This window comes from Bombina bombina, chromosome 11, assembly GCF_027579735.1.
Source record: "Bombina bombina isolate aBomBom1 chromosome 11, aBomBom1.pri, whole genome shotgun sequence".
Classification (NCBI taxonomy): Eukaryota; Metazoa; Chordata; class Amphibia; order Anura; family Bombinatoridae; genus Bombina; species Bombina bombina.
This window is the reverse complement of record NC_069509.1, coordinates 171,271,575-171,297,766: the sequence shown is the minus strand read 5'-3', so window position 1 is coordinate 171,297,766 and position 26,192 is coordinate 171,271,575. Positions and strand designations below refer to the sequence as shown.

At 39.1% G+C, this 26,192-nt stretch overlaps 1 protein-coding gene across 2 annotated transcripts in view; it reads left to right on the top strand.

Annotated features, from left to right (window-relative positions):
• Positions 1 to 18,415, top strand: part of EIF2AK1 (eukaryotic translation initiation factor 2 alpha kinase 1) — a 60,053-nt gene extending 41,638 nt beyond the window's left edge. For both annotated transcript variants that reach the window (XM_053694969.1, XM_053694970.1), the window contains exons 10-15: positions 1,884 to 1,992; positions 5,675 to 5,781; positions 9,181 to 9,289; positions 10,612 to 10,691; positions 16,147 to 16,380; positions 18,154 to 18,415. In XM_053694969.1, coding sequence (XP_053550944.1) covers positions 1,884 to 1,992; positions 5,675 to 5,781; positions 9,181 to 9,289; positions 10,612 to 10,691; positions 16,147 to 16,380; positions 18,154 to 18,279 — 765 coding nt within the window. In that variant the 3' untranslated portion in view covers positions 18,280 to 18,415. The remainder of the gene's footprint in view (positions 1 to 1,883; positions 1,993 to 5,674; positions 5,782 to 9,180; positions 9,290 to 10,611; positions 10,692 to 16,146; positions 16,381 to 18,153) is intronic.
• Positions 18,416 to 26,192: the final 7,777 nt, after the last annotated feature.

Here is a 26,192-nt window from a genome sequence, read left to right as displayed (position 1 = left end):
TAATCTTAATGGAAAAAGCTAGGTAGATGGATAAATCTAAAAAAATCTAGAAAGCAGAATAGATCTAGAAATAAAGATAAATCTAGGAACACTTTTTAGACTGCTGCAGAAAGAGATCTAGAAAAATAAATGGTGGGTTCTAGAAAGATATCTATCGAGCTCTGGAAAGTTTCAGCTAGCCAGATAGAAATTTGTAGAAAATCTAGGTAGAAAGATGAATGGATTTATGCAACATTATCGTTTCTTTGGTTTTACTATTTATAGATATGTTTGAGTTCAATGAACATTTTTGTTTTATTCTATAAACTGACAAAATGTCTCCCAAATAAAAATATTGTCATTTAGAGTTTTTAGCTGCAGAAAATGACAGCTAGTCAAAATAACAAAAAAGATGCAGTGTTTTCAGACCGCGAATAAAGAAAACAAAATCATATTAATTTTTAAGAAACACAATATTAATGTTTTAACTTAGCAAGAGATTGAAAATCAGGGTTTTCCCACCAAATATTGATTTTTTTTTTTATCACAGCTTGCATGCGTCTTGGCTGCTCTTCACCAGTCTTTCACTTTGCTGTTTGGTGACTTTATATCACTTCTGGTGCAAAAATTCAAGCAGCTCTGCTTTGTTTGATGGCTTGTGACCATCCATCTTCTTCCTGATCGGATTCAAGAGGTTTTCAGTGGGGTTCAGGTCTGAAGATTGGGCTTGTCATGACAGTCTTGATCTGGTGGTCCTCTATCCACACTTTGATTGACCTGGCTGTGTGGTATGGAGCATTGTCCTGCTGGAAAAACAATTCTCTGAGTTGGGGAACATTGTCACAGCAGAAGGAAGCAAGTTTTATTCCAGGATAGCATTGTATGTGGCTTGATTCATACGTACTTAACAAAAAAAAAAATCTGCCCGATTCCAGCCTTGCTGAAGCACCCCAATATCATTGTCAAACTTCATAGTGGGTGCGATACAGTGTGGCTTGTAGTCCTCTCCATATCTCTGTCTAACCATTAAATGACAAGGTGTTGGGCAAAGCTGAAAATTGGGCTCCTCAGAAAGGATGACCATACTCCAGTCCTTATGGTCGTTTGAAAACCTCAGCCTGGCTCGTCTTTGCTTCTCATTGATGAGGGCCTTTTATCTAGCTTTGCAGCCCTGCCCCTAGGAAACATGAGTGCACTCAAGGAAAAAATGCACTCATGTCTCAAGCTATAGATATATATTGTGGAAAGCCTTTACAAAAGAGTGGCAGCTGTTATAGCTGCAAAGGGGCATAGGGCGGGCAACTCTATATGAATGCCTATGGTTTGGGAATGGGGTGCCCAACCAGCTCATAAAGGTGTGATAGTCAGGTGTTCATATACTTTTGGCCATAGAGTGTATTTGTAGATCTGTATAGGCCTTTTTTTAAAACACTGCTAATATTCCTTCTATTTTCTGGTAGATTGTAGTTTGTCTGCAATTTTACAAAATGTAATTGGAATCATCATTTTATATATTGGTCTGCTTTAAAGGGACATGAGCATTAGTTCTGTCAGTTTAAAATGTGGGGAGGGTTTAAGCCCTCTTTGGTGGTAAACATAAAGTAAGCTTAGAAATGAGTGGTATCCAGCTGTAATTTTGTGGTCATGAGATCACCAACCACAAACCCACAGCTTAAATAATGCTGGCAGAGATCTGAAGTCTGTGGAAATAACATCCCGGTGCAGAAATATAAGGTTTTCAGTGAAGTTGGTGTAAGGGTTAGAGCTATGATGCTAATAATGTATTTCAGCCCTCTCTGGCATCCCAGGGGTTAATAGAATTATTTTAACATCTTATGTCAAACAATTGTCTTGTGCGTCTTATAAAGTAAAACTGTTGTTATATTCCCGCGTTTCTCCCATAGATACAGTATCATTTAATGCTTCACATACAGATGAAACTCTGCGAGAAGTCTTTGGGTGATTGGATCACTGAAAGGAATCATCGTTACAGACACCAAACCAAAGCTGCCGGTGAGGGATCTGTGATTATGGAACTATAGTTATAAAATTGGGATTTTATTTTTAGCAACTATAAATATTGTTTGGTTTTATGACTCAGATCAACTGTAAATTGACAAAAAGATTTAAAAGTTTTTGTCATGTTCATTTGCCTCAGGGCCATTATAGCGATAGAATTAAATGCTTGAGTTTGTGCGTGTCATCTTATAACAAATGACACGGCAGAGCTATGTGTTTAACCCACACAGAGTTTTGCTCTGGATCCGCAGAGTACAGCTGGTTCCAAACAGTACCTTAACTATGTGTTTAACACCCTTGCTGCGTTGCTAGGAATAACAAATTAGAGCTTTTCATGTTGTCACTATAATGGCCCTTTAAATCCCATAAAAAAATACATAAATAAAAAGTGTGTGTATACATACCGTCTCTCACAAAAGTGAGTACAGCCCTCACATTTTTGTAAATATTTTATATCTTTTCTTGTGACAACACTGGAGAAATGGCAGTTTGCTACAATGTAAAGTAGTGAGTGTACAGCCTGTATAAACAGTGTAAATTTGTTGTCCCCTCAAAATAACTCAACACACAGCCATTAATGTCTAAACCGTTGGCAACAAAAGTGAGTACACCCCTAAGTTGAAATGTCCAAATTGGGCCCAAAGTCTCAATATTTTGTATGGCCACCACTATTTTCCTGCACTGCCTTAACTCTCTTGGGCATGGAGTTCACCAGAGCTTCACAGGTTGCCACTCGAGTCCTCTTCCACTCCTCCATGACGACATCACAGAGCTGGTGGATGTTAGAGACCTAGCGCTCTCCCACCTTCTGTTTGAGGATGCCCCACAGATGGTCAATAGGGTTTAGGTCTGGAGTCATGCTTGGCCAGTCCATCACCTTTACCCTCAACTTCTTTAGCAAGTGATTGGTTTTCTTGGAGGAGTGTTTGGGGTCATTATCATGTTGGAATACTGCCCTGCAGCCCAGTCTCTGAAGGGAGGGGATCATGCTCTGCTTCAGTATGTCACTGTATATGTTGGCATTCATGATTCCCTCAATGAACTGTAGCTCCCCAGTGCCGGCAGCACTCATGCAGCCCCAGAACAAGACACTCCCACCACCATGCTTGACTGTAGGCAAGACACGCTTGTCTTTGTACTCCTCACCTAGTTGCCTCTCCACACGCTTGACACCATCCGAACCAAATAAGTTTATCTTGGATTACTGGAACCATGTCCTGTGGTCCGATGAGACCATGTCCTTAGTCTGCTTGTCTTCAGCAAACTGTTTGCTGGCTTTCTTGTGCATCATCTTTAGAAGAGGCTTCCTTCTGGGATGACAGTGATGCAGACCAATTTGATGCAGTGTGGGTGTATGGTCTGAGCAGTGACAGGCTGACCCCCCACCCTTCAACCTCTGCAGCAATGCTGAGAGCACTCATATGTCTATTTCCCAAAGACAACCTCTGGATATGACGCTGAGCACGTGCACTCAACTTCTTTGGTCGACGATGGCGAGGCCTGTTCTGAGTGGAACCTGTCCTGTGAAACCGCTGTATGGTCTTGCCCACGTGCTGCAGCTCAGTTTCAGGGTCTTGGCAATCTTCTGATAGCCTAGGCCATCTTTATGTAGAGCAACAATTCTTTTTTTCAGATCCTCAGAGAGTTCTTTGCCATGAGGTGCCATCTTGAACTTCCAGTGACCAGTGTGAGAGCGATAACACCAAATTTAACACACCTGCTCCCCATTCACACCTGAGACCTTGTAACACTGAGTCACATGACACCGGGAGGGAAAATGGCTTATTATTATTATTATTCTTTATTTATAAAGCGCCAACAGATTCCGCAGCGCTGTCCATGGGTAACAAAGATAAAAGGACAGTATATTATGAGACACCAGACAAAATTTAACAAGCAAATACAGGGGGAATTGGGAGCCCTGTTCCCGTGGGAACTTACAATCTAATTGGGACCAATTTGGACATTTCCACTTAGGGGTGTACTCGCTTTTGTTGCCAACGTTTTATACATTAATGAATGAGTGAGTTTTTTTTTTTTTTTTTTTTTTTAGGGAACAGCAAATTTACACTTATATAGGCTGTACACTCACTACTTTACATTGTAGAAAAGTGTTGTCACATTAAAATATATAATAACAAATTTACAAAAATGTGAGGGGTGTACTCACTTTTGTGAGATACTGTGTGTGTATATGTGTGAGTATATATATATGTATGTATGTGTGTATGTATGTGTGTATGTATGTATGTGTGTGTGTATATATATATATATATATATATATATATATATATATATATATATATATATATATATATATATATATATATATATATATATATATATATATATATAATCATATCATATTTAAAATAGAAATAGTTAACTATCCAATAGCAAAATTAAATATTTTCAGACTATTTTAAAATAGTTTAAGGGATATTTAACAGTGCTCCTTTAATAAAAACAAATATGCTACATCAAAGTAAACCTGAAAAGCAACAGATTGTGTAAAAAAAAAAAAAAAGACAGCAAACAACTTTATTTATTGCAAAATGAACACAAATTCTCAGTGTAGCCTCTGCCCTCAGGGAGATGAAAAAGCTAACGTGTTGGTAACTTATGTGTATTCTGCCCTCTTCTGAGCATGTGCAAAACTAACTTTTATTTGTAACAATGTAAAGTTTTGCTTATTTTTAATAACATTGTTCTGATTTTCAGACTCCTAACCGAGCACCAGTTTTAGATGTATACTGAAGTCGACAGTCTCTTGTTTATATAAAGGGTCTTTTCAAATGCAGGGGGGGGGGGGTGTCCTTGTTTGTTCAGCCCTTTTCAGTGGGTGTCCCAGCCTAACCTTATTAACAGGGCTAAACTGGGAGCTTCTAAGTAAGTTTTAAAAAGGTTTTATATTGGACTTTTAGATCAGTATCTGTTCATATTATTCTATATAGTAGTGTCTATTAAATGCAGTTATATGAAAATTGGTGTATACTGTCCTTTTTAAATGAGATATTATTTGTGTCAGTACCTCACAGAATATTATTGAAATTGATGTGCAATACTAATTTCCAAGTGACTAAAACACTCTAGCACAGGGATGTGAAATGGTTCTGCGCTGAAGAGGATAAAAGCTAATAACTTATAATATCACATTCTGTAGCTGTTACTCATTTATATCCGTTGCACATGCATTGAGTACTGGCAGACATAGGAGTCTCCAGCCTCTAAAATTGTAAAAAGTGACCTTCATTACTTCATATCGAGGTCCAAGGAAAACTACAATGTTTTGGGTCTACAATCAGCATAAAGGTCCCTTTTTTACAGTTGTGGAGGCTGGAACCAATTTTTTTCTGTGCTTGAAAGTGGCTAATCTCATTGTTTCATTGCCTTGAGTAATAATTGTGTGCGCTTTTCCACTATTGATCTTTATTGTTGTGTAATAGACACAGGAGTTCAGACATATTTGCCACAGGTTACATGCACAATACGTTATTTGACCCCTTGTAAGAAAGGAGACGGTGGAACTACTTGTACCATGTATGTGTAGTAATGGTCTGTGTTTATAGCTGTTTAGAGAGAGGTTAATATGTTTTACTTGTACCATGTATGTGTAGTAATTGTCTGTGTTTATAGCTGTTTAGAGAGAGGTTAATATGTTTTACTTGTATAACAGGTGCCTATGACTTTGTGGATGTCCAGTGTATAACAAAACTGCTTTACCAGCTGGTGGAAGGGGTTCGTTATATCCATTCGGTGGGGGTGCTGCATAGAGATCTTAAGGTAACATTATTATACATGTATAATGCATAAAAAAAAATGTAACAACTAATATATTAATTTATTGCAAGACTGTAGAATAATCAGGATCTGTGTGTTTTTTTGTTGTTGTTTCTTCTCGCCTCTGTTGAGGCCAATTAGCGATAGATATGTAGCAGGGTTTGATTTGTGAAGTCTGCAGTGTGTACTTCCTTCCAATTCTTAGAATAGGGAAACTCACAATTAAAGTGAATGTCAATTTTCATTGTTTTTATGCCTCATTGTCATTCCAAATGTGTCTGAGATAAACCGTCACTTTTTTTTTTTTCTAAAAAATAAATGCTTATTATATATTTATCTCACCAATTTGCTGCCGTTTACAAGCCCAACTCCTCCCAGCCACTACTTCTACTTCTCCTCAGTGTAACGTATAGAGCGGTCCCACCCGCTCTATACGTAGTCTCCAAGCGCGCTCCCGTGGACTTCATCAACAGCGCATGCGTTGAAAGGCGATAATGTTGACTAGCTACATAGTATTCAATGAATGAATGCATTCATTGAATACTATCGTGGCATCAAGCGCAACAGCATATTTTTGAGCTCCTTAGATTTTCATGAAAGAAATCGCCTTGTAAGTATTAAAATCAATTTTTATATAGCGAATGCGCAACCCCTGAACGCGCGTCTAAGCTGAGTAGAGGATTTCAGCTGTACCGCATGCGCATTAGGAGCAAGTGACGTAGCAAAAAAGGGGTTTGTCCCCCCGGGGGGAAGCAATGATTGGGCTAAAGCAATGATCGGAATCTGTCACTCATACAGCAAAGATGGCGGGCGGAGGAACATTACTGAAAACAAGCGGCTAATAAGGTAAATTTTCAGTAAAAACAAAGTAATGCTTTGAAAATGATGAATTCAAGTTCATCTATTTTTCAATGACGATTACTGTGGCGTTCCCCGGAGAGGCTGACTTTACATTCACTTTAAACTACAGGAAAATGGGCATCTGAATAATAAAAATATATTACAAAGATTTTAGGGTTTTTTCTACAAGTAATGTAACATTTGTTTCATTACGGTCTTTCATGTCCATTTTTAAGGCGTCACTGTTTTAAAGGGCCATAATGTTAAAAAAATTGACAACCTCTAATTTGTTAGAGCATGTAATTTCTTTCCAATGGCATGGAGAGTCCACAATTCCATTCATTAATGTTGAGAATTCAACAACTGGCCACCAGGAGGAGGCAAAGACACCCCAGCAAAAGCTTAAAGGCACACGATACCCAAATGTTTAAACACTTAAAAGTGTTGCAACATAGCTGTAAAAAGCTGACTAGAAAATATCACCTGAACATCTCTATGTAAAAAAGGAAAATATTTTACCTCACAATGTCCTAAGTATTCAAACCCCATTGCAAAGGACTTTAAGCAGCAAATCAGTATGTCTGTCCTGGGACCAGCAAGGGAGTGAGCCTTATGCACACTCATCTTATTTCCCTATTCGGTTTAAGGACGTTTACTATGAAATCTCATGAGAGTTAAGTCAAATCTCATGAGATCACAGTAAAAGAGTTCATGACTTAAGCACTGTTAATGCTGATTGGCTGCTGTTCATTTCTTCATTTTTTTTTTTTTTTTACCTGCAGCTGGGCAGTAACTGAAAGATAACTCTTTACAGAATATTTACTTTGGTGAGCTGAGGAAATTGTGAGATAAAATATCTTCCTTTTTAACATAGAGATGCTCAGCTGATATTTCCCTGTCCGCTTTTTACAGTTATGCTGCATCACTTTCAAGTGATTTAGCATATGAGTATTATGTCCCTTTAAATATCCCTCCCACTTCTCCCCCCAGTCATTCTTTGCCTCTGTAACAAGGAGGAAGCGAAGATAGTGCTCTGAAGAAAAATGGATCCAAGTCCTTTAATGGGTAGCTTCCCTTCAAGATAGGACAGGGGTTAATGCGGTGTCCATGTAAACCTCTTAGTAAAAGTATTGTTAGCTGCTAGATGTTGCAGGGATTTTCTCTGTCCAGCTCTAATTTATTAGAGCATATAATTTTAAGACTATCAAACCCCCCCCCCCCCCCACAAAGAGGTTAAACTCATAGTAGAAATACTACACTGGATCCACAGAGAACTTCTGGTCCCAAATCAACATCTAAGTCATGTGACTATTATGGTTCTTTAATCCCACACTCCCTATGTTGTTATAATCAGAGTAGAGCTATTTTGAAAGTGCTTCAGTTATCCTACTATGTTAAATAGACACAAAATACCCACTTTTCTATGATTTTTCTTTTTTATGGAATAATAAAAAAAATTAAAAAATCTGTAGTGTAGCTAAGCCCCCCCCTCCCATTTACCCCGCCTCCCCCTCAGTGATCTTTCCCCTATTGTGCTTGTGAAAAAATAGTATAGGATTTTTACATTTTATTTTCATAAAAATATTTAAGTAAAAGCAGTTTCAGCTTCTGTTAAAACTAGAAAAAAAATGTATGTTGTGCAACTCATTCTGTAGTACTTATGCTCATTGGTCGATAACTGCAGCTTCACAGTGGTATTATCATTCTAGATATACAGAACACTAGCAGTCTTGAATACCCCTTTGTGCTCTACCGCTACACGGCCCTTTATTACTACCTCCCTGTTTGTGCATAACGGCTTCTTCATATTTTATTACTTTAACCATCTGATGTTTAAAGGGAAAGTACTATAAATCCTTCTCCATTTCTAATAAGTTCCTAAAGATCTGTTTTACCTGCTGGAATTCATTAAATCATTTGCAAACGGCTCCTTCACCATTATTTTGTCATTTTAAATAGCTGCCTTTGTCTTTTAAAACCACCATCTGTACAGACACTATGGATACTGCTGTATTCTCTGTAAAAAAACAAACTATATAAACAGGAGACGGCACCATGGTTTTGCAGATTGGACCGTCCAGCCATAATTAGCATTTCAATGCCTTAGGCTTTGTGTATATAGAGAGGTAACATAAGCAGGTATGGTCTGCCTATTTATATGGGCTTGTTCTTGAGAATAATAGGCAACTGGTTTACTGAGCAAAAGCAGCTATTTCAAATACAAAAATAAACACAAAGGTTGGTACAATTTCCCATGCATCTAATACTGGAGCTTGTATAGCAAATAATTTGGAACACATTAAGGGGATACACATTTTTACAGCTCAGTGTCCCTATAAGTGTGATCTCACATTTATAGCAAATCCTTCTTCCCTGGTTTATATGTGATTGTTTCTGAAATATCTTCAAAAAGTAGCACACTTCAGGAAAGCTGTGGAAACGTCACTTAGTGCATTTGCCTATACATTTTCCCTGTTAAATTGAAAATGCAGTTTAAATGTTTTTTTGCACTAAAACTTACATTGCATTTGCTTTCATAGTTTGTTTTTTCTGTCCCTGCAGCCGAGGAATATTTTTCTTCATGGGCCAGATCTGCATGTGCGTATCGGGGATTTTGGACTCGCGTGTAAAGATATTATACAACACTCTAGCGAGACAGACGAGACCAAAGGCAAGTGTGCGCTTTATACATAAAATTGTTTACATGTTTTTTTTTTTAAAAGTTGAGAAATTAAATTAAAGGACCAGTCAACACAGTAGATTTGCATAATCAAAAAATGCAAGATAACAAGACAATGCAATAGCACTTAGTCTGAACTAAAAATGAGTAGTAGATTCTTTTTCTGACAATTGTAAAAGCTATGTCTTTTTCCACTCCCCCTGTACCATGTGACAGCCATCAGCCAATCACAAATGCATACATGTACCATGTGACAGCCATCAGCCATTCACAAATGCATACACACTTATTCTTGCACATGCTCAGTAGGAGCTGGTGACTCAAAAAGTTTAAATATAAAAAGACTGTGCATATTTTGTTAATGGAAGTAAATAAGAAAGTTGCTTTAAAATGTCATGCTCTATCTGAATAATGAAAGTTTAATTTTGATTGAGTGTCCCTTTTAAGGAACAGATTTCTGAAATATTAAACCGTCCACATAAAAGTGTAGTTACCCAAGTGCTAAAATATTTTTTTAAGTGAACACATTAGAACTTTTGCATTTGCTAGAAGGTTCTTGCCAGACACCTAATAGTAATACCGAAAAAATAGCGGACCTGTGAATTTGAACTAAATTTAATCATAATCTAGCAAATTCTTAAAAACTGCACTGAGCCTTGGAGGGATAGCAAAGTCAAAATCAAACGTTCATGAGTCAGATGGAGCATGCAATGTTAAACAACTTTCTAATTTGCTTTGTTCTTTTGGTATCCTTTGCTATTTTTTCATTCAGTACGCACAGAATTATTACAGATTGTCAGTGAGTCACCTTTTATAGATAGTGTTCACTACAGTTTTCCCCAAAAAGGCTCCTGGTTTCTTCTTCGTAGCTCCCCTATCTGCTGTGCGCCCCCCCCCCCCCCCAAACCTGCCCAATAGCATTGTTCACTTTGCTGCCGCGTGTTCCAGCGCTGGATAAACCAGCTGATGGCTATATCCAGGGCGGGATCGAGTTACAGCAGAGTAAAACGTGTTATCCAAGGGGGTTGTCCTTGTCAACAACCCTGTGATGCTAAATTTAAAATAAAATGTAGCGGCTGATAGGCTAAGAGGAAGGAACCGGGGGCTGTTTTGTTTGGGGGGGTAGGGTGCATATATAGTGACGGCTTTCCTACTAAAAGGTGAGTCACTGACTATTTGTAATACTTACGTGTTTACTGGATGAAAACATTAAAAAAGCTAAATTGTACTGCCCCTTCTAAGGCTTTTAGAAGGGTGTAGCTGCTTCACTTGTATAAATCCGCTTATCATTGTTCTTATGTTACCGCGTTTAGATCCGATGCTCACGTCAGGAGTTGGGACCTGTCTATATGCTGCACCTGAACAGTTAAAAGGATCTCAATATGACTTCAAGGTATAAAAACATTCTTGTACTTAGTATAAATGGAATCGGATCTCTCTTGCAAACTTCACTGAGAAACAACCCCTAGTATAACGGTTCTATAGCTGTATATTTAAAATGACAGGGAAGGGAAAATTCAGACAGAACATAGAATTTAAAAAAAATCCAGGTGATTTATTTTATTAAATCCTTAAGGACCAGGCCTTTCAGAATAAAACTTCCCCAAAAGACCAGAGTATTTTTGTCATCACTCCATTTAAACAAAAATAGAGCCTTGTTTTTTTTTGTTTTTGTTTTTTTTTAATTGTTTTTTTATTTACCTATCAAAACTATATATATATATATATATATATATATATATATATATATATATATATATATATATATATATATATATATATATATATATATATATATTTTATAGTAGTAGACAAACCAAAGTATTGATCTAGGCCCATTTTGGTATATTTCATGCCACCATTTCACCACCAAATGCGATTAAATAAAAAAAAAAAAAATTTACTTTTTCACAAACTTTAGGTTTCTCACTAAAATTATTTACAAACAGCTTGTGCAATCAAGGCACAAATGGTTGTAAAAGCTTCTCTGGGATCCTCATTGTTCAGAAATAGTAGACATATATGGCTTTGCCATTGCTTTTTGCTAGTTATAAGGCCGCTAATTGCAGCTGCGCACCACACTTTTATTATTCCCAGCAGTGAAGGGGTTAATTATGTAGCTTTTAGGGTTAATTTTAGCTTTAGTATAGAGATCAGCCTCCCATCTGACACTTCCCACCAGGGCCGTTTCTAGAGAAACTGGCTCCCAGGGCAAACTAACAAAATGCGCCCCCCAGCCCCTCAGTTAAAAGTGCTACCAGCCTCTTCCTGGACCTACCATGTCTTGCTGTCAATTAATTTTAAAAGAGGCACCCATATGTCCGCACACACACCCGTAAACATCAACATGCACACAAAAACACACACAGGTACCCTTAGATATCCACATGCATAATCAGACGCACAGACATCTACATACACAGAGACAGCCACTGATATTCACATGCACACATACATTCAAACTGTCTAATTAGCCTCTACCACCATTTATGCCAGCTAAATGCCGCAAAAGACCTATCAAGATGCAGGGCCCTCTGCCATGCCTACACACTTTTCCCTGCTAGATACTCATTTGTTTAATTCATATTAAAAAATAATCATAACCAAGCTAATGGGAATAATACATACATATATATATATAAATAAGGGCTGCTCAAATTTTAAAAGGAGTCTTTAAAGGTTATGGGTGCGAATGTGCACCCATGAATGCAGCAAACACAAAGGTCACCATGTAAGATAAGTAACAAACCTAAGAAATCCCAGTTGCCTATTCCCACTTTTGTGTACTTTATTTTCTCTCTGGCCTCCTGTCTGAAAATCACGCAGCATGCTGCCTCAGATGACAGAAGGAGAAAGTATTCAGTCAGGCTGTTTAAAGTAACAGTTTTCTGAGACTGCTAAATACTTATCTCACTTACCACCATGCTGCCCATCACACAAGGCTCCACAGGCTTCTGTAGAGAGGAGGGCGGTGACCCTCCTCTCTACAGAAGCCTGTAGAGGGTACAGGGTTACAGCCTGTGCATGGGTAAATAAATACAACTTAAAATGTGCTGCAAGGCGGAAGGTTGTTTCTACAGTGGACATTTTCAGGGGGGCTATAGTGGCTAAAAGGTTATAAAGGATGGACAGTTTTACCAATAAACAGACATATTTAGAGACACACAGCTACAGAGACCTATAAACACACACGCGCTGCTACAGACACCCAAGAACACACATACATACTAGCACATGCAAAATACATATATAACAACTATACAGGCACCCACAAACACAAATCCATACACTTAGACACAGAAAAACACACATACATGCATGCAGATAAAGACACATGCATTGCACACACAAAATGCACATATATAACACACAGATACAGACACCCATAAATACAAATACATACACATTCATACACACACACGTAAATGCAAATATATAAATTTGCATGCACATACACAAAATACACATGCATACACACAAATACTGACACCCAACACCAACATATAATCTTGCAAAAGCACATGCAAAATAAGTATACACAGATTGAGACCCATAAACACAAATATATTCACTTGTACAAACATACACACACAAAATAAACAGACACCCATAAACATAAATCCATAAACGAGTTGTGTGCAAAATCAAACACCCATCAACATGCAAACATACACTTACGCACAATCACACACAAAAACACAGATACAGACACTGAAATAAATAACACATACATACTCGAGTACAGAGGCACACACATACACACATATACACAGAAGGAAAATATACTATGGACTTTCTATTTCTTTAAAACAAATTTAAAGGGGGGGGGGCTATTCATTTTATCCCCTAAAGTTTTATTAAACCATTCTTACATTTCTTACTCTTATGAGAGGTGGGATGTGGATACTTGATTTTTAGTAAACTGATTTTACTTATTTCACTGCAGACTGTAACGTTTCCTGAGTCCTGGCAGTGAAATAGTTAAAAAAGTGCTTAAAGCTAAAATGGTAAGATGAGGGGGATAGTATTAAATCTAAAAAAAACACTAGATACCTAAATAGCTGCACTATCAGGATCTATAAAGGAGGTGCGCCAATATAAATAAGAATGTTAGCGTATATAAATTCACTTGCCAAGCCTATTAGTATTTGGGGCAAAAATTAAGACCATACTACAAACACTGTATAATATATAAATAAAATAAATAATAATATAAAAACCTAAATTGCGACAAATATGTTAAATATGCTAAATAAAGTCCCAACTCAAAAAAATAATAAATATAAATGTATATATGAGTCCATATAACCATAGACCAGATCCCACGACGTGATAAGGGTCACAGCAGCTCTCTCCAAAATGGCAGGAAGAAGAAACAGTCCTAAAAGACGAGAGGCGCTCTTGGTTCAGCAAATTCCAAACAGAGACAAACTGCGAATACACAATATGTTCCAGGTACTCACAAGCAAAGTTGCACAAGCAGTGCAATATCGTGCAGGCCGAAACTTCTGAGCCGTTCGGCTGACTCACAGTGGCTGAAACAGATGGTATCCAAAATAAGGCTCCAATCCTGATACTAATCACCTCTTAGGAATGCCAACAGGAACCGATCAGCACTGTAGATATCTGGCACTTGGCTCAGAGCCCAACCAGGCGGTTCACTCCAACAACGGGAAATAATAACAAGTCCAGAGCAAGACTTAAAATAACATATACACTTTATTAAAACATATAAAAGTGTTGCTTAGCAATGCGTTTCTCGGCTGAGTGCCGTTTCATCAGGCCTGATGAAACGGCACTCAGCTGAGAAACGCGTTGCTAAGCAACACTTTTATATGTTTTAATAAAGTGTATATGTTATTTTAAGTCTTGCTCTGGACTTATTATTTCCCGTTGTTGGAGTGAACCGCCTGGTTGGGCTCTGAGCCAAGTGCCAGATATCTACAGTGCTGATCGGTTCCTGTTGGCATTCCTAAGAGGTGATTAGTATCAGGATTGGAGCCTCATTTTGGATACCATCTGTTTCAGCCACTGTGAGTCAGCCGAACGGCTCAGAAGTTTCGGCCTGCACGATATTGCACTGCTTGTGCAACTTTGCTTGTGAGTACCTGGAACATATTGTATATTCGAAGTTTGTCTCTGTTTGGAATTTGCTGCACCAAGAGCGCCTCTCGTCTTTTGTCTTTTAGGACTGTTTCTAGTATTGAATCTGCTTACAACCAACAACCTTTTAAATAAGCAGAAGCAATAATTGTAATAATAAGTGTGTAGCAGCAGGGAACAGCACATACCTTACACACATGGGAGGGAGGAAATCCAGTCTTAGGTTGTATACTGTTTGTTCTCTGCGGTTAGCAGCACTTTAGATATGGGGTTGGCATCTGACAGCTAGACAGCCCCCTGCTCTGGAATGTTTTTAAGCAATAGAAGCCAGTTTTCCTCCCATGACCTGCACTTTCACAGAAGCTCCAGAGGCAAGAGTTGATGCATAGGTAGGCGGGGCATAGACATTTGTCCGGTATTGTACATTACCAGGCTCCTTCTTCATAAATGAATCTGCTTGTGGGAATGAAGAGGGAGGCTAGAGGGGCGGAGACTACAGTGGTTAGTGATGACTTAGTATGCAACATCACACTGTGTAGGTGACCGTTACTCAGGCAGGCAACAATGGTAAATCATTAGCAGCAGCAGCTTGTTTGACAACTTGCAACTAACTATTAGGTATCTGGCTGCTGCTGAGTCTTTCGCCATCACTATCTTGCCTGCCGCATGTCACTGATTGCACTGAGCTCACCTCAGTCTCACCTTCTTTAGCGCAGTCCTGGCTTTGCAGTAGCACCTCTCCTTGCGCCCCGGGCAGCTGCCCGCCCGCCCCTAGAAACGGCTCTGCTTCCCACCCCCTGATCCCTCTCAAACAGTTCTCTCCCCCCCCCCCCCCCCAATGGTCACCTCCATCTTAAGTACTGGCAGTCACTCTGCCAGTATGCAGTTTTACATACTGTTTTTATTATTATTATTGTCCTAAGTGTAAGATAGCCCCCCTACCTTCCCGCCTCCTTGATCCCTTGCCAAAAAGCTTTCTAACCCTCACCCCTCTAACTAATTGCCACCATCTTAGGTTCTGGCAGCTGTCTGCCAGTACCCAGTTTTTCAAAATTTGTCAATTTTATGTAATTAAAAAAACAAAACACACATTATTTTTTTTTCTGTAGTGTAGCTGCCCCCCACCTCATTTACCTCCCTCCCCCTTCCAGATAGCTTTTGCACCCTCTAATTCCACAGTATGACCCCCCATCCCTCCTTACCCTCCCACTCCACCAACGATCGGCACCACCGCTGGCCAATGCATCTGTAACTCTGCAACTCTCTTTTTTTTCTGCACTGCCCCACTTGTGGGGCATGCAGAAATAGCGCAATCCCGCTACTTTTAGCGAGATCACGACAGAGAGGCCCAGGACAGTAGCGTCGTACAGGGTACAGTGCTGGTTTTTAAGGCGTTAAATTTGCCTTTTTTTTCCTCTTGCTATCCTTTTGCTGAGGTATGCTCAGGAATTTTCAACACTATATGTGTATCGTTTATAAACACTGCTGCCATATAGTGCTCAGGGCACACGTGCACTCCTACCCAAGTATGCTTTTATACAAAGGAGCTGAGTTTCAAGGTACCAAGAGAATCCCATCAAAATGTCATGAGATTATGAAAACAAATTCCCTAGTAACTGCAAGTTCTTTTTAAATCTTTACCCTACGTCTTTCTGTGCAAAGAATGTGGTGTTCTAATTACAACATTTATGTTGGCTATTTTGTTTGTTTGTTTATTTTATTTGTTGTTTGTTTGTCCCCTGCAGTCTGACATGTACAGTTTGGGAGTTATATTACTAGAACTTTTTCAACCCTTTGGAACAGAGATGGAGAGAACAGAGGTTCTGAGATCGTTGGGAAACGGGCACATCCCCAAATCATTTGAAGAGCAGTGGCCTATACAAAGCAACTATGCAAAACTACTTACCAGCCCAGATTGCTCCAAGCGACCGTCTGCGGCTCAGATGTTGGACAGTGAGCTTTTTTATCATAAAGATAACGTAAGTGCTGTGCCGAGTTAAAGGGACATTATACACTAGATTTATACAGCCCATACGTTTTTTTTTTTTGTTTGTTTTTTTAAAGGTATAGTTTTGCTTAAATAACATTGCCCTGATTTTCAGACTCCTAACCAAGCCCTAATGTTTTAAAAGTATACTGTTGTCTACCTACTTCAGCTTGCTCCTGTTTGTGTAAAGTCTTTTCATATGCAGAGGAAGGGGGGGGGATTCTGCTGTTTTGCTATACAACCACTTTCAGTGTGTGTCTCAGCCTAACCTTTTCAACTGTGCTAAACTGGGAGCTTCTAAGTACGTTTTTAAACTGCTTTGTACTGGATTTTCATATCAGTATCTGTGCATATTATTCTTATACAGTAGTAGTGTCTATTACATGCAGTTATATGAAAATAGGTGTATACTGTCCCTTTAATATTACAACGTGCTCAGATGGGGAAGTGTCTGTGTTCTCGTGTATTTAGAGCATTGTACAAAACACTGCACCTTTTTATACATATTAATTGCTAGGTACTTGTTAAAGGGATAGGAAAGTCGCAAGTAAACTTGCATGTTTCAGATAGACCATGTAATTTCAAGACACTTTTAAATTCACTTCTATGTTCAAATGTGCTTCGTATTGATATTATTAAAAATGAATACGCACATATCCTATACTAGTGGGAGCTAGCTGCTGATTGGTGCCTGCACACATTTGTCTCTTGTGATTGGCTAACGAAGATGTGTTCAGCTAGCTGCCAGTAGTGCAATGGTGTTTCTTTAGCAAAGGATAAAAAGAGAATGAAGCAAACTTGATAATAGAAGTAAATTTGAAAGATGTTTAAAATTGTATGTTCCATCCAAATCATGAAAGGACATTTTGGAGTTTTCTATCCCTTTTTAAAAGGACATAAAACTTCCTATTCAACTTAGAAATATCACTTTAAGATTATGTCCCGGATTTACTGTTCAGTAACTTATATTGTAGTTTAAAGGTTGCCGGACTGCTCAGTGTTAAACAAATTGTAAAATTTATAAGTAAGTTTTGATGATTCATATAGAGCAGGGATGTCTAACAGGTGGCTCTTAGCCTTGTTTTTGTAGCTCTAGAAAAAAGCAGATACACAAATGTGGACATTTGTTACAAATTATATTTGTTTTTCATAGATATAAATTAATACGCGGCCCTTAAGGCTTCTAAAAGATTGACCTGTGGCCCCCACGTGTCACTGACACAGAGCATGCAATTTAGAAAAAAAATCCCCAAATGTAATTATCAAATTTGCTTTGTTCTCTTGGTATCCTTTGATGAAGAGAAAACCTAGGTAGGCTCAGGAGCGTGCACGTGTCTTTAGCATCTATGGTGGCAGCAGTGTTGTTTGTAGCAATATTATATATTGTGGCGAGCACTACTACCATATAAAAAGAAGTATCTTGTATACTTTTGAGCCTACCTAGGTTTACTCTTCAACAAAGGATACCAAGAGTACAAGCAAATTAAGTAACTGAAATAATGTGGAAATATTTTTTCAATTGCACGGTTTATGAATCATTTTATTCTATATAAATAAATAAAAAGTTACTGTACAGGAAATCTAATTGCTAATGTTGAAGTAATCAATTAAATCTTCAGATGAAACTATGAAAGTCGGTAACAATCTGTTTCTTTGTTGTTATTTTTGTAATCTGCACATTTTTGGGGTCTTGGCAATAAAATGGAAGTGGATATTTGATGATTAGTTTTGGCTACAGCTGTAACTGATCGGTATTGTTTTACAGGTTGTAAAGGATCTACAGAAGAAAGTGTTACACTTGGAAGAAGAAAACGAGAGGTTGAAGAAGAGTTTACAGATGTTACGTGAGCAGATGCCGGCACAAGAGGACGCGGCCGGGTCACCTGTCTGAAGCAGCTAGAATGCAGTTACATGTGCTCTTGTTCTCGTCATATCTGCACCATATTCTGTGAAACCGAAGATATAAATTAAAGTATTTATGTTTTTGTTTTTTTCATAATAAAATAATTTAAAAAAACAACATAAAACCTGTTCAAGTCGTTCATATAATGTGTTCAGTTGATATTTGTTGATGTTTTAGAGAACAATAAAGTTTAGTGATGAACATGAGTAGAGGAGTTTAGGATGAGAAACAAAATCTTTTTAAAGGGACATGATAGTTACACTTTACTTGTCAAAGTTACTCCATTTTATTTAGTATCCTTTGTTGTAAAGCATACCTAGGTAGGCTCAGGAGCAGAAATGCGCTACTGTGAGCTAGCTACAATCATATGACTCAATTTAAAGGTACAATTTAAGTTCAAATTTAATTTACTTGATTCAGATACAGCATGCAGTATTAATAGACTTTTCAATGTACTTCAGAGGCGTATTAACGGATAGGCCAACAAGGCTGGTGCCTAGGGCGACACTTGTCCACACTGCACTTGATATAATGCTGCTTTTTAAAAAAAAAAAATATTACTTTGAGCGGGCGGCTTACAGCCGAGTGGTCACGTGAATGGCTTTTCACCGAGGTCACATGACGTTTTCAACAGCCAGCTTCCACTATCTGCCGCACTCGGATTTAGGGAGTCGCGCACGTGATCTCCCAGGCCAGGCGGCAACGGGTTAGGCATGAGGTGAGACTGAGTCACGAGTCGGGAGGAGACAGACTGATCAAGTGGAGTGGCGGATTCTGAGACAGTGACTGTGAGAGTGAGGACTGGAGCAACAAACTCAGGTAGGGAACTCAGGCTGCCACAGAGTCACGACTCGCCAGACTCAGGTGCTACTGCTGACTGTAGATGCTGACTGGCTGAATCATAAAGGATTAGTGTGAAACAACTGAGACTGTGTTGTCACTAATGACGTGCCTAGGCTAGGAACTTGACGTTGTTAAACAGTACACAGCTGCTTATCATATAGTCGCTGCCTGTGTCTGTCTGTTACTTCAGTTCAAATATCATAATTAACCCCTGGTCCCCCACCACTACTATACTAACAGTTAGTGTAGTAGTGGTGGGGGGCCTGGGGTTAATTATGATATTTGAACTGAAGTAACAGACAGACATTGGACTATAGGATAAGCAGCTGCTTTGTATTGTTTAGTAAAAAAAAGTCACGTTACTCCCTGTCCTAACCAAAAAAAATGATATGGCCAAAAATGACCGGGGGTGGGGGGGGCTGATGGCTGTCACATGATAGAAAAAAAGAAATCTACTGTTCAGAGTTAGTGCATTGTCTTTATTTGTAATGACACGATGAGTCCACAGATCATCTTAATTACTGTTAGGAATATCACTCCTGACCAGCAGGAGGAGACAAAGAGCACAACAGCAAAAGCTGTTAAATACCACTCCCCCTACCCACCATCCCCAGTCATTCTCTTTGCTTGTATCAGTTGCAAGGAGGGGTAAAGATAGGTGTCTGATTCTTCAATCAAGAGTTTATTTTTTTTTAAGCAGAGCAAGTTTGTTCTGGTTTTCTTTGGGGTTTACCCGTAATTCATGTCAGTCTCTTCAGTAGAGCAAGTGGTGGCTTTTAAGCATTTGGGAACTTGTGGGGTATAATCCCCACTGGGCCTCCCAAGTAATTTCATGCTGCCCTTGGTTGATGAAAGTTTGAGTAAGTTTACTCAGCCTTTTCTTTTTTCCACATTTGAGGTGGGAAGCCCCTCTCATACCAAGTGAGCTGTCCTGCTGCCGAACAGATTTTTGAGGTAAGTGCCTATTTCTTTCCCTGTTTTGATATAGGAGAATTTGGCACTTTGACAGTTAATTCTGTCTAAATATACAATCAGCCTTCTAGGTTAACCGTTTATTTTACGGCAGTTTTGCAGGCACTGAGGATGTTTGGAGGCTCAGTTTATTGTGTTTTCACTTTGGTGTACATGTTTTCTCCAACATAGGTGTGTCCGGTCCACGGCGTCATCCTTACTTGTGGGATATTCTCTTCCCCAACAGGAAATGGCAAAGAGCCCAGCAAAGCTGGTCACATGATCCCTCCTAGGCTCCGCCTACCCCAGTCATTCTCTTTGCCGTTGCACCGGCAACATCTCCACGGAGATGGTTAAGAGTTTTTTGGTGTTTAAATGTAGTTTTTATCCTTCAATCAAGTGTTTGTTATTTTAAAATAGTGCTGGTATGTACTATTTACTCTGAAACAGAAAAGAGATGAAGATTTCTGTTTGTAAGAGGAAGATGATTTTAGCAAACGTTACTAAAATCGATTGCTGTTTCCACACAGGACTGTTGAGATGAAGTAACTTCAGTTGGGGGAAACAGTTGGCAGACTTTTCTGCTTGAGGTATGACTGGCCACATTTCTAACAAGACTTTGTAATGCTGGAAGGCTGTCATTTCCCCTATGGGGACCGGTAAGCCATTTTCTTAGATTAAGTAAAAGAATAAAGGGCTTTAAGGGCTTAAAAAACTGGTAGACATTTTTCTGGGCTTAAACGATTACTTTGCTAAGCATATTTGGCAGATTATAACTCTTAATAGTTATTATAATCTTGGGGATTGTTGTTAAAAAACGGCAGGCACTGTATTGGACACCTTTTTCAGATGGGGGCCTTTTCTAGTCATAGGCAGAGCCTCATTTACGCGCCACTAATGCGTAGTTGTTTTTGGAAAGCAAGGCATGCAGATGCATGTGTGAGGAGCTAAGAACCACTGAAAAAGCTTATAGAAGGCGTCATTTGGTTGCAATTTCTTCTGCTAGAAGAGTTTCTGAGTTATCTGCTCTGCAGTGTTCTCCGCCCTATCTGGTGTTCCATGCAGATAAGGTGGTTTTGCGTACTAAGCCTGGTTTTCTTCCGAAAGTTGTTTCCAACAAAAATATTAACCAGGAGATAGTTGTACCTTCTTTGTGTCCGAATCCAGTTTCAAAGAAGGAACGTTTGTTACACAATTTGGACGTAGTCCGTGCTCTAAAATTTTATTTAGAGGCTACTAAAGATTTCAGACAAACATCTTCTTTGTTTGTTGTTTATTCTGGTAAAAGGAGAGGTCAAAAAGCAACTTCTACCTCTCTTTCTTTTTGGCTTAAAAGCATTATCCGATTGGCTTATGAGACTGCCGGACGGCAGCCTCCTGAAAGAATCACAGCTCACTCCACTAGGGCTGTGGCTTCCACATGGGCCTTCAAGAACGAGGCTTCTGTTGACCAGATATGTAAGGCAGCGACTTGGTCTTCACTGCACACTTTTGCCAAATTTTACAAATTTGATACTTTTGCTTCTTCGGAGGCTATTTTTGGGAGAAAGGTTTTGCAAGCCGTGGTGCCTTCCATTTAGGTGACCTGATTTGCTCCCTCCCTTCATCCGTGTCCTAAAGCTTTGGTATTGGTTCCCACAAGTAAGGATGACGCCGTGGACCGGACACACCTATGTTGGAGAAAACAGAATTTATGCTTACCTGATAAATTACTTTCTCCAACGGTGTGTCCGGTCCACGGCCCGCCCTGGTTTTTTTAATCAGGTCTGTTGAATTATTTTTTCTAACTACAGTCACCACGGTATCATATGGTTTCTCCTATGCATATTTCCTCCTGTACGTCGGTCGAATGACTGGGGTAGGCGGAGCCTAGGAGGGATCATGTGACCAGCTTTGCTGGGCTCTTTGCCATTTCCTGTTGGGGAAGAGAATATCCCACAAGTAAGGATGACGCCGTGGACCGGACACACCGTTGGAGAAAGTAATTTATCAGGTAAGCATAAATTCTGTTTTTTGTTTGTGTATTAATGGCTACTGGGAGGTTTGTTAGGCCACGCCCACAATAGGCAGGCTTATCTGAGATAGCAAGGGCGTTTTTGGCGCCCTTTTAGCTATTTTCTGTTGTTCCTGGATGTTGCAGCTCATTTGCATAGCTCCTCAGAGGTGGTTCAGCGTGCTCTCCGGTGCGGCTGTGTGGGCGTCCGGATCATTTTCTGTCTTTGTTTCCGACAGCAAGGAGGTCAGGTAGGCATCTCAGCAGAGCTTGCTGAGGTGTGGAGGCTGCCTGTTGTTTTTTTGTGGGGCTGCTGCTCTGTTTATATTTTAAGTTTCTGTCTGAATTTCAGGGACTATAACGTTTGTGTCTCTTTTTGCATTCATTTTGTGAGAAATTGTTGCTGCAAGATTTATTGTGCAGTTTTTGTTTTTTTTAAGGATTTTCTAGTTTAAAAAAAAAAAAAATAATAATTAAAATTTAAAGGGACAGTTAACATTTTTTTTTGTTTCATTAAAATTCTGATTTGAACTTAGAATATTTTATTGATTAAGGTTTTTTCCTTTGGAATAAGATGGTCAAAGAGGCCCTGAAAGCTGTTGCTTGTTCTCTATGTGTAAATACTAATGTTGAGCCTCCTATCCCTTTTTGTTCCTCTTGTATTGAGAGAACATTACATTACAAGGATAGACTTTTTGATTCTGAGCCTTCATTGTCTAGGGCGGATGTTGTTCAGGAGTCTCCTGTTCAGGCTAATCCACAGCGTTCTCCTCATATGTCCCAATCTTCTGCAGTGCCCTGTGTTTTCGTCTCAGGTTGGTTTTTCCTTGCAGGATATAGCTACCCATATATCCTCGGCAGTATCTGAGGCTTTGTCTGCTTTTCCTATGTTGCAGGGAAAACACAAGAGGATGTATGAGGTTTCTAATTCTGTTGCAATTGTGTCTAGTGTTCTCATAAGTCTGAGGAGGAAGATACTTAAAGGGACACTGTACCCAAAAATTTTCTTTTGTGATTCAGATTGAGCATGAAATTTTAAGCAACTTTCTAATTTACTCCTATTATCAAATTTTCTTCATTCTCTTGGTATCTTTATTTGAAATGCAAGAATGTAAGTTTAGATGCCGGCCCATTTTTGGTGAACAACCTGGGTTGTCCTTGCTGATTGGTGGATAAATCCATCCACCAATAAAAAAGCGCTGTCCAGAGTAGTGAAACCAAAAAAAAGCTTAGATGCCTTCTTTTTCAAATAATGATAGCAAGAGAACGAAGAAAATTTGATCATAGGAGTAAATTAGAAAGTTGCTTAAAATTGCATGCTCTTTCTGAATTACAAAAGAAAAAATTTGGGTACAGTGTCCCTTTAAGTAGCATCTGAGGGTGAGATATAAGATTCTGATAGTGTAAATCCTTCTTCTGAACCTGAGGTTGTTTCTTTTAAGTTTAAAGGGACAGTCTACTCCAGAATTTGTATTGTTTAAAAAGATAGATAATCTCTTTATTATCCATTCCCCAGTTTTGCATAACCAGCACTGTTATATTAATACACATATTACCTCTGTGATTACCTTGTATCTAAGCCTCTGCTGACTGCCCCCTTACCTCAGTGCGTTTGACATACAGGCAGTTTAGCCAATCAGTACAGACTCCTAAATAACTTCACGGGAGTGAGCACAATGTTATCTATATGACACACATGAACTAGTACTGTCTAACTGTGAAAAACTTTCAAAATGCTCTGAGCGAACAGGCAGTTTTCAACGGTTTTAGAAATCAGTTTGAGCCTTCCCAGGTTTAGCTTTTAAAAAATACCACCATTTTGACTAGACTGTCCCTTTAAGCTAGAGCACCTCAGTTTGTTACTCAAGGAGGTTTTGGCTACCTTGGATGACTCTGAGGCATCAGTCATGGTTATTCCTAAGAAATCTAGTAAAGTTTCTTTCATGTAATTAGCAAGAGTCCATGAGCTAGTGACGTATGGGATATACATTCCTACCAGGAGGGGCAAAGTTTCCCAAACCTCAAAATGCCTATAAATACACCCCTCACCACACCCACAATTCAGTTTTTACAAACTTTGCCTCCTATGGAGGTGGTGAAGTAAGTTTGTGCTAGATTCTACGTTGATATGCGCTCCGCAGCAAGTTGGAGCCCGGTTTTCCTCTCAGCGTGCAGTGAATGTCAGAGGGATGTGAGGAGAGTATTGCCTATTTGAATGCAGTGATCTCCTTCTACGGGGTCTATTTCATAGGTTCTCTGTTATCGGTCGTAGAGATTCATCTCTTACCTCCCTTTTCAGATCGACGATATACTCTTATTTATATACCATTACCTCTGCTGATTTTCGTTTCAGTACTGGTTTGGCTTTCTACAAACATGTAGATGAGTGTCCTGGGGTAAGTAAATCTTATTTCTCCAACATAGGTGTGTCCGGTCCACGGCGTCATCCTTACTTGTGGGATATTCTCCTCCCCAACAGGAAATGGCAAAGAGCCCAGCAAAGCTGGTCACATGATCCCTCCTAGGCTCCGCCTTCCCCAGTCATTCTCTTTGCTGTTGTACAGGCAACATCTCCACGGAGATGGCTTAGAGTTTTTTGGTGTTTAACTGTAGTTTTTATTATTCAATCAAGAGTTTGTTATTTTAAAATAGTGCTGGTATGTACTATTTACTCTGAAACAGAAAAGAGATGAAGATTTCTGTTTGTAAGAGGAAAATGATTTTAGCAACCGTTACTAAAATCGATGGCTGTTTCCACACAGGACTGTTGAGAGGAATTAACTTCAGTTGGGGGAAACAGTGAGCAGACTTTTGCTGCTTGAGGTATGACACATTTCTAACAAGACGATGTAATGCTGGAAGCTGTCATTTTCCCTATGGGATCCGGTAAGCCATTTTTATTACATAAAGAAAAAAAGGGCTTCACAAGGGCTTTTAAGACTGTAGACATTTTCTGGGCTAAAACGATTTATATATAAGCATATTTTATACCCCATAGCCTTGAGGAATTATTTTAATCTTGGGAACTATGTAAAATAACCGGCAGGCACTGTATTGGACACCTTATTCTCTAGGGGCTTTCCCTAATCATAGGCAGAGTCTCATTTTCGCGCCTCTATTGCGCACTTGTTTTTGGGAAGCATGACATGCAGATGCATGTGTGAGGAGCTCTGATACATAGAAAAGACTTTCTGAAGGCGTCATTTGGTATCGTATTCCCCTTTGGGCTTGGTTGGGTCTCAGCAAAGCAGATACCAGGGACTGTAAAGGGGTTAAATATAAAAACGGCTCCGGTTCCGTTATTTTAAGGGTTAAAGTTTCCAAATTTGGTGTGCAATACTCTTAAGGCTTTAAGACACTGTGGTGAAATTTTGGTGAATTTTGAACAATTCCTTCATACTTTTTCACATTTGCAGTAATAAAGTGTGTTCAGTTTAAAATTTAAAGTGACAGTAACGGTTTTATTTTAAAACGTTTTTTGTACTTTGTTATCAAGTTTATGCCTGTTTAACATGTCTGAACTACCAGATAGACTGTGTTCTGTATGTGGGGAAGCCAAGGTTCCTTCTCATTTAAATAGATGTGATTTATGTGACACAAAATTTAGAGAAAATGATGCCCAAGATGATTCCTCAAGTGAGGGGAGTAAGCATGGTACTGCATCATCCCCTCCTTCGTCTACACCAGTCTTGCCCACACAGGAGGCCCCTAGTACATCTAGTGCGCCAATACTCCTTACTATGCAACAATTAACGGCTGTAATGGATAATTCTATCAAAAACATTTTAGCCAAAATGCCCACTTATCAGCGAAAGCGCGACTGCTCTGTTTTAGAAAATACTGAAGAGCATGAGGACGCTAATGATATTGGTTCTGAAGTGCCCCTACACCAGTCTGAGGGGGCCAGGGAGGTTTTGTCTGAGGGAGAAATTTCAGATTCAGGGAAAATTTCTCAACAAGCTGAACCTGATGTGATTACATTTAAATTTAAATTGGAACATCTCCGCGCTCTGCTTAAGGAGGTGTTATCTACTCTGGATGATTGTGAGAATTTGGTCATTCCAGAGAAATTATGTAAAATGGACAAGTTCCTAGAGGTCCCGGGGCCCCCCGA